Source organism: Rhinopithecus roxellana, chromosome 8 (genome assembly GCF_007565055.1).
Source record: "Rhinopithecus roxellana isolate Shanxi Qingling chromosome 8, ASM756505v1, whole genome shotgun sequence".
In the NCBI taxonomy this organism is placed as follows: Eukaryota; Metazoa; Chordata; class Mammalia; order Primates; family Cercopithecidae; genus Rhinopithecus; species Rhinopithecus roxellana.
This window is the reverse complement of record NC_044556.1, coordinates 140,261,731-140,270,975: the sequence shown is the minus strand read 5'-3', so window position 1 is coordinate 140,270,975 and position 9,245 is coordinate 140,261,731. Positions and strand designations below refer to the sequence as shown.

At 36.6% G+C, this 9,245-nt stretch overlaps 1 protein-coding gene and 1 pseudogene across 1 annotated transcript; both read left to right on the top strand.

Moving 5' to 3' along the window:
- The first annotated feature begins 338 nt into the window (after positions 1-338).
- LOC115899013 lies at positions 339-1,500 on the top strand (annotated as a pseudogene).
- A 588-nt stretch (positions 1,501-2,088) lies between these two features.
- On the top strand, positions 2,089-8,939 carry LOC104664856 (ATP-dependent RNA helicase DHX29-like). The gene is made up of 2 exons (XM_030934964.1): positions 2,089-3,915; positions 8,835-8,939. Exons 1-2 carry the CDS (start codon positions 3,457-3,459, stop codon positions 8,937-8,939), a joined length of 564 nt encoding a protein of 187 aa, XP_030790824.1. The 5' UTR covers positions 2,089-3,456.
- Positions 8,940-9,245: the final 306 nt, after the last annotated feature.

Below are 9,245 nucleotides of genomic sequence, written 5' to 3'. Positions count from 1 at the left end.
AAGAAAGATAGGGAGCAGAACAGAGGGTTCAGAAATAGATCCATGTGGATATCATACAGATGAAAAGAAACGTTAGTGAGGAAACATCACTTACTACGTGCTGCTGTAAAAACAGATCCAAGACATGGAGAAAAGTAAAGCAGAATAGCTAATTTGCAATATACACACAGCAGACTCATATATATGACAAGTAAAAACATAAAGAAGAAAGGACACGAAAATATGTTTATTACCTTCTTGCAGGAAAGCTTTTCTCGGGATCGAGGGCACAGGGTGTTGCCGCAGGAGCTGGGGAATGTGAAGAGCTCTTGGTGGCAGCGCCAGGGCCTGGACCGCAAATGATCTTCTGCCACAGCTGCCACATTGGCGGCAAGGACAAGAAACACAAGGCTCTGGCGGCCACGGCGGTCCGGCGGTCCAGGCCGCAGTGTCTGCTTTCAGAGCCAAATCCACCACTGGGGCTGCAACTGTCCAGGAGGCCCAAAACAAAAAGCCAGTGTCCAGGCCTCCCGCCCGACACCGCTGCAAGTACTAGAAAGCCTCGAGTCAAGCAAGGTTCAAAAATTTATAGTTTTAATTCTACAAATGATTCCGGTGGTCCTGCAAGTCTGGGTAAATCTCTTTTGAAAGTAGTAATTAATAACAAACTAGAGCAAGGAATTATGGGAGTGATCAATGAACATAAAAAGCAAAACAATGACAAAAGAGTGATTTCTGGATGACTTACTGCCAAAAAAATTGCAGGATTTTTATATGGCTTTACAAGTATTTTTATTTAAGACTAAGACATTGAAGATGCCATGACCAATACTCTCTTACCTGGAAGTGACCTTCATTCTGCCTTGGACTGACTCTGTTTAAACCTTACAAATGATGCACTGAAAGATTCAGTCAAGAATTTGAAGAGTAACAACCTAAAAGTGGGCTGGAATTGCAGTCTCCTGTACAAGCCACTATTTCACCTCCATCGCAACCTAAAACAAAACAAAACAAACAAAAACAAACAAAAAAGGAAAAGACCCTAAGATTAAGCCAAAAAAGGAAGAAGGAAATATGGAAGCAAATATGAAAGAATGGATTTCATGGTACACTGAACAATAAATGAAGAAGAAAAGAATGAGAATTCTAAAAGTTTAGAAGAGGGAAAAAAATTATCCCAATGCAAGGTACTTACATTTTGCAGCAAAACTGCTGGATGCAAAGGAGCAAGTAGCTACCTTTAAACTGGGGGGGCGGCGGGCGGGGGCGGGGGGGAAGCAAAACCAAAAGGAGGCTCAGGAAAAAAAAAATAAAATAAAATAAGGAAATTTCAAAGAGAAATGGAAACTTTAGAAGATGATCCAGTACTTAATCCAGCCATAAAGATTTCACATCAACACAATGAAAGAAAAAAGCCTCCTGTGGCCATAGAGCGGGAAAGTGCATTGAACTTTTAAGTTACTTGAAAAATCTGCAGCTGCTACTGAAGAAGAGAAAGATAAAAAGAACCTCATGATGTAAGAAATTTTGCATGTACTGCTCAAAGTTGAACTGGAAAATCTCCCAAACAATTTCTGATTGATTGGTTCAGGAAGACTCTTCCCAAGAGTCCAAATCCTTCCTTTGAAAAAGTTTCAGTAGGTAGATACTGGAAATGTAGGGTTAGGGTAAGCAAGTCTGGAGATGCTGTCCTGGTAGGATGTCTACAATCTTAACAGAGGATGACATGCAAGCTCAGCGCCTGAGAGGTACTTTAGTTCTTTATCACTTAGTTAAAGGGCAGTCAGTTCATCAGTTATTTCATCCTACTTCCCAAGATGTTTGGCTGGAGTGTAGTAATGCAGAAAAGAAAAGGGAAGAATTAAATAAAATGAAAACCAATAAACCATGTGATCTTTTTATTGCCAAACTTTTGAATACATTGAAACAGAAGCAACAACAGCATTCTGAAAGTAAGAGAGAAAACTCTAACGATCCTGAGAAATCTTGGGAAAATTTAGTTTCTGTTGATTTTTCTGCACCGTCCTTGGAATCAGCAAACACGGAAGATTTGGAACCTGTTAGAAACCTCTCTAGAAAGTTGCAAGGCACACCTAAGAATTAGAAACTTCTAAAGGAAAGACAACAGTTTCCTGTATTTAAACATCGGGATTCAAGTGTTGAAACTCTTAAAGGCACTGCTGAGTGGTTGTGGCAGGTAAAACAAGGAGTGATAAAAGTACTCAGGTACTATATTTTCCGTTGGAAGTTTTGCTTCTAAATGAGTAGGGAGCAAGTAAACGTAACATTGCCTGTACCCAACCTCAAAGGATCTCAGCAGTGAGTTTAGCCACCAGACTGTGTGATGAATTGGGTTGTGAAAATGGACCTGGAGGAAGGAATTCTTTGTGTGGATATCAGATCCGGATGTTATCTCAAGCTTGTGAATCTACCAGTTTACTCTATTGTACAACAGGGGTTTTGCCAAGGAAACTTCAAGAAGATGGTCTTTTTGCTAATGTGTCTCATGTTATTGTAGATGAGGTTCATAAAAGAAGTGCCCAGACAGACTTCCTACTGACTATCTTAAAGGAAGTTTTACAAAAACAGTCTGATCTCTACTCGATTCTAATGAGTGTCACTGTGGGCAGTGAACAATTTTCCACATATTTCACACACTGCCCCACTCTCAGAATTTCAGGAAGAAGTTATCTTGCTGAGACCTTTCATCATGAATATATAATAGAAGAAACAGACTTTGTGCTGTGATAAGACTCAGGATATTGTCAGAAATTTCTGGAGTAGGAAGGAGAAATAATCATTAATGTTGCAAGCAAAGCAGGGGGAATAAAAAATTAAGAATATATTTCAGTTCAGACTAGAGCAAATGTTGATTTAAATCTATTTTACCAAAAGTACAGCAACTTCACTCAGCATGCTATTCTCTATACATGAATCCTCATAAAATCAACCTGGATTTCATTTTGGAACGTCTTGCATATTTAGATAAAAGTCCCCAGTTTGGAAATATTGAAGGATCATTATTAGTCTTTTTACCAGGCCTGGCTCATGTTCAGCAGCTGTATGATCTCTATCAAATGATAGAAGGTTGTATTCTGAACGATATAAATTGATAGCTCTGCATTCTATTCTTTCAACCCAAGATCAAGCTGCAGCACTTACACTTCCTCCTGCAGGAGTTAGAAAGATTGTTTTAGCAACAAATTTTGCACAGATGGGTAGCACTCTTCCAGATACTGAGTTTGTAATTGACACTGGAAAACAGAAGAAAATAAGCGCCATGAAAGCAGATAGATGAGTTATTTGGTTGAGACATTTGTCAGTAAAGCCAGTGCTTTGCAGTGCCAGGGGAGAGCTGGGCGGGTCAGAGATGGCTTCTGATTCTGGGGGTACACAAGAGAAAAATTTGAAGGCGTTGTGGATTATTCTGTTCCTGAAATCTTACATGTACCTTTAGAGAAATTATGCCTTCATACTATGAAGTGTAATCATGATTCTCCTGAAGATTTCCCTTTCAAAGCCTTAGATTCGCCTCAGTTCCCAGTGATCAGTCATTCAATGAATTTCCTCCAAAAACCTGGAGCTTGTAAGCTAAATGAGACTCAGCTGACTCCGTTGGGCCAACACCTTGCAACTTTACCTGTGTATGTCAAGATTGGCAAGATGTTTATTTTTTGTACAGTATTTGGCTACCTTGACCCAGTGGCAAAACTAGCTGCAGTTATAACAGAGAAGTCTCCTTTTACCACACCAATTAGTCGAAAAGATGACACAGATCTTGCAAAATCAGCTTTGGCTATGGTGGATTCAGACCACCTGATCATCTACGATGCATATCTAGGATGGAAGAAAGCACGACAGGAAGGAGGTTATCATTCTGAAATCATATATTGCCAGAGGAACTTTCATAATAGAACATTACTGTCCACCCTAGAGGTATTTCTTAAAATAGCTCACTTTCTCAGAGTCACGGATAACTGTAACAGGTTTATTTTGGAAAAAAGAATGCCTAGGAAAATACTTGACACACAGTAAGTGTTTAATAAACATTTGGTGAATTAGAACAAAAAAAGTTTTTCTTAAAACAAGGTCTCAAGAAATGAAAATTTGGATCAAAAATATGTATTATTTTACTACATTAAAATCAAGGAGTTCAGCTTAACACAGGATACCTACAAAAAAGTTGACAAGTAATAGATTGTGATAATAACTATAATTTGTTATTTATATTTAAAACAGTTTAAAATAATATAAGATTAAATAATTGATAGAAAAATCTATCCTCAAATCAATGAGATGAAATACAAAATCCAATGGGGAAAAAAATGGACAAAGTATATAAAGAGGCAGCTCATACATGGAGTACATGAATGTCTGACAATTTCATTGGTAATCATACAAATATAAATGTAAATTACCATTTTATACATGTATGGTTAGCAAAACATGAAGTTTGATTGTATAAATGTTTTGGTGAATATATAGATACTTTGAAACATGTGTATAATGCTGGAAATAGTTTAATCAGAAAAGTCATTATGGAAATAAATATGGAAATATAAAACAAAATTGAACATAAGTATATATTGTGATCTGCAGTTAAAATCCTTATACTCCAGAAATGCTTGCCCAGTTTCATGAGACTCACGTACACATACATTCATGGAAGCAACATTTTTGCTAGCATTTAGATAAAGGCTACTTATATGTCTACTTATGGGAAATGTACAATAAAACGTGGAGCAGGCCTGCATAAAAATATTGTGGAACATATTGAAGTAGGAAAATACATGCTTATATGCAACTGAAATCATTTTTGTTTAAATGTTGTATTAACAAAGAGTTTAAGACTCACAACACAATGCTATTTAACAGAAATAGGGAGGTACTATCACAGAAACAAAAACATTCTTTGGCTTACCAAGATGTAGGTGCACATGCATGAGCAAGTGCATGCATGCACATGCACGCGTGCACACATACACACATACACACACACAGACACACACACACACACACACATTTAACTATAAGGGAAGGTTGTAGAGATTGTAAATGAGAAATAGAAATGATAGTAAAAAAAAATTAAATAAAGGAAAGGCCTTTCAAAACTGTTGATATGCCATGTACTGTGTAGTATAATAAACTCTCTTACATGTGCCTAAATTCAAAATAGAAAGGAAGAAAAAAATGATTTTAAGGAGGAATAAAAGGGAAGGAGGAGCCAAGAGAAGGAGGGAGGAGAGGAAAGTAAAGAAGCAAACCTGTAAACCTCCCTTCTTTAAAAGACTTTTCCACAATGTATGTCTAAACATCGACATTCCTTGTCTCTAGTTTGAATATACACGACAAATTTTATGTTTTTAACCTAAAGACTCCACCAAAAAATTATTAAAACAGATAAACAAATTCAATAAGCTGTAGGATATAAAATCAACATATAAAAATCAGTAGCATTTTTATATGCCAAGAGCAAACAATCTGAAAATGAAATCATAAAAATAATGACATTTGCAACAGCTACAAATAAAATAAAATTAAATAACTAAGAATAACTTAACCAAAAATGTGGAAGATCTCTACAATGAAAACTTTAAAATATTGAGCAAGAAATTGAAGAAGACACAAAAAATGAAGAAATATTCCATGATCATGAAATAATCAATATTGTTAAGATGTCCATACTATCCACAGCAAACTGCAGATGGAATTCAATCCCTTTCAAAATACCAATGACATTCTTCACAGCAATAGAAATATAAAAAACAATCATATAATATATATGAAACCACAAATGACCCGAATAGCCAAAGCCATCCTGAGCAAAATGAATCTAACTAGAAAAATCACATCACCTATTTTCAAATTATACTACAGCTATAGTTATCAAAACAGCATGGTACTGGCATAAAAACATACACACAGACCAGTGGAACAGAATACAGGATCCACATATAAATCCATGTATTTATAGTTAACTAATTTTCAAACAAGGTGTGAAGAACATACACTGGGGAAAGGACAGTCTTTTCAATAAATGGTGCTGGGGAAATAGGATATCCATATTCAGAAAAATGAAAATAAACCTCTATTTCTCACCATATTAAAAAAAATCAAATCAAATTGATTAAAATTTTAAATCTAAAACCTAAACTTTGAAACTACTAAAACAAGTGGGGAAGTTCTCCAGGAGATTGGTCTGCAGATTTTTCAAGGCCTATACCAAAATTGTAGGCAACTAAAGCAAAAGTGGTCACACAAAGCTTCTATACGCAAAATAAACAATTAACATGGTGACGAGACAGCACATAGAATGAGATAAAATGTTTATTAACTATCCACCTTACAAGGGATTAATAACCAGAATATATAAGGAGCTCACACACCTCAATAAGAAAAAAATCTAATAATCTGAATTAAAAATGGGCAAAAGAGCTGAATAAACATTTCTCAAAAGAAGACATACAAATGGAAAACAGGAATATGAAAAGATGCCCAATATTACTGATCATCAGAGAAATGCGAATCAAAACTACAATGAGATATCATAACATCCCTTAAAACGACTGTTACGCAAATGCCAGGCAATAACAAATGTTGGTGAAGATGTGAAGAAAAGGGAATCCTCATACACTGTTGGTGGGAATGCAAATTAGTACAACTACTGTGGAGAACAGTATGGAGGTTCCTCAACAACCTAAAAATGAAGCTACCATATGTTCCAGCAATCCTACTGTTTGTTAGGTACATATGCAAAAGAGGGAAAATCAGTATAGTGAGCAGTTATCTGCACTCCTATTTTTATTGCAGCGCTATTCACAGTAACCAAGATTCAGAAGCAGTCTAAATGTCCATCAAAATATGAATGGATAAGGAAAATGTGGTACGTATACACAATGGAGTACTGTTCAGTCATAAAACATGTTGAAATTCTGTCATTTGAAACAACATGGGTTGAACTGGAGCACATTTTTTATGTGAAATAAGCCAAGTACAGAAAGACACGCTTCAGATTTTCTCACTAATTTGTTGGAGATAAAAATTAAAATAATTGAACACCTGGAGACGGAAAGTAAAATGATGGTTACCAGAGGATGGGAAGGGTAGTGGAGTCGGAGAAGGTGGAAGTGGGATTGGTTTAATGGATACAAAAAATCTAGTATTTGAGAGCACAACAGGATACAGTCAACAACAATTTGTTTATTTTTAAATAAAAGAATATACTTGGAGCTGGGTGCGGTGGCTCACGCCTGTAATCCCTAGCACTTTGGGAGGCTGAGACGGGAGGATCACGAGGTCAGGAGATCGAGACCATCCTGGCTAACACGGTGAAACCCCGTCTCTACTAAAAAAAAAAAGAAAAATACAAAATACTAGTCGGGCGAGCTGGCGGGCGCCTGTAGTCCCAGCTACTGGGGAGGCTGAGGCAGGAAAATGGCGTAAACCCGGGAGGCGGAGCTTGCAGTGAGCTGAGATCCAGCCACTGAACTCCAGCCTGGGTGACAGAGCCAGACTCCGTCTCAAAAAAAAAAAAAAAAGAGAATATACTTGGAATGTTTTTAATACAAATAAATGATAAATGCTTGAGGTAATGGACACTGCATTTATCCTGATGTGATTATTATGCATTGCATGCATGTATCAAAAAATCTCATGTATCCCATATATGTACACTTACTCTGTACCCATACAAATAAAAAATATATGGAAACAAAATTTGACACATTTGCCATACGAGATAAAATGTGTTTTGCAAATATGGAATGAATTTGTCTGAAAACTAAGAAATCCCTGCTAGTCTGAAAATTACAGAATAATTGTTTTGAAATGTGTCACATATTATGAATTTGAGCTTGCTGGCTCTGCCTTTTAGAAGGATAACACCAAATTATGTAAGTTCCGATGTAGTTAATTTATTCCTGGATACCTCACTGTCATCTTGCTCAGTTTCTATGTGATGGTATGGCATGGTTATGTCAAAGGTAAGGCATGCTCCTGGAAGATATGGATGATGTAAATCTAATGAATGACATCACATTTTCATTTACTAAGACATAGCTGAGATAAAGGGGTGATTTTAATAGTGTTAGTATTGTCTCAACAGGTAGGTGTAAATATTAACAGAAACAATCAGGTTCACAAAGAAATGTGAAACTACTTAGAAAGTGTAGAAATTGATTTAAAAAATATCAGGAAGACTTTTCATAGATATTTTTTATTTCATGTGTTTTAAATTTTATTTTTACTAGCAATTCCATTTGAAACACTTATTGTTATTGTGGGATTTGATAATCTCTGATTTTCTAAAAATTTCAACCCATAAAAATGACATTTTGCTTGTAATTATATATCTGAGTAAATACATCCTCCCAACCTTGGTATCGTTGGCCTTGTGTTTATTGACCCAGGCATACTGTATACCTAAGAAGGCTGCCAGGCCGGGAGCGGTAGCTCACACGTGTAATACCAGCACTTTGGGAGGCCGAGGTGGGTGGATTGCCTGAACTCAGGAGTTTGAGACCAGCCTGGCCAATGTGGTGAAACCCCCATCTCTATTAAAAATACAAAAGTTAGCCAAGCCTGGTAGAGGGTGCCTGTACTCCCAGCTACTGCTACTCGGAAGGCTGAGGCAGGAGAATCACTTGAACCCGCAAGACAGAAGTTGCAGTGAGCCAGAATTGTGCCATTGTACTCCAGCCTCGGTGACAGAGCAAGACTCCATCTCAAAAAAATAAATAAATAAAATAATATAATACAATATAATATAATAAATAAATAAATAAATAAAGGCACCTGCCTGCCAGACAGGCACTAATAAGTTATCAGTTCTGTTGCTGATTATGTCCTGTGCCTAGGTTTCTTCTACCTTCTATTTCAGTAATTCAAGGCTAAATTCTCATACCCAGATTAACTGTATTTCAGGCCCAAATGGACTTCCTCTGCAGATGCTACCTGTATAATAGCTGCTGCTGGACCTCTTTGGTGGTTATGCTTACCTGACAGGCCTCATGATAACGCTTCACTCTGTCTAGATAAAAAAAACTCTTAAATTTTGAACCTCTTTATAAAACTTGATCAATGTTAATTACATCTCCTCTATCCTACCTTTATTCGACTGATCTACAATTTTAGTTCTAATTTCTGAACTCATAGCTTTGCAACTTTGCCTACAAATTAGAAAGTTGTGCTTAACTGTCTATGTTTGCTATTGCAGCATTTACTTTGCCTAACACAATGTCTTGGTCAAAGGCTTCCACAGTCCATGC

Coding starts and splice junctions, on each gene's coding strand:
- LOC104664856 (XM_030934964.1), top strand. CDS start 3,457: ATGAAGTGTAATCATGATTCTCCTGAAGATTTCCCTTTCAAAGCCTTA. Junction 3,916..8,834: donor CATTACTGTCCACCCTAGAG/GTATTTCTTAAA, acceptor TCCTGTGCCTAG/GTTTCTTCTACCTTCTATTT.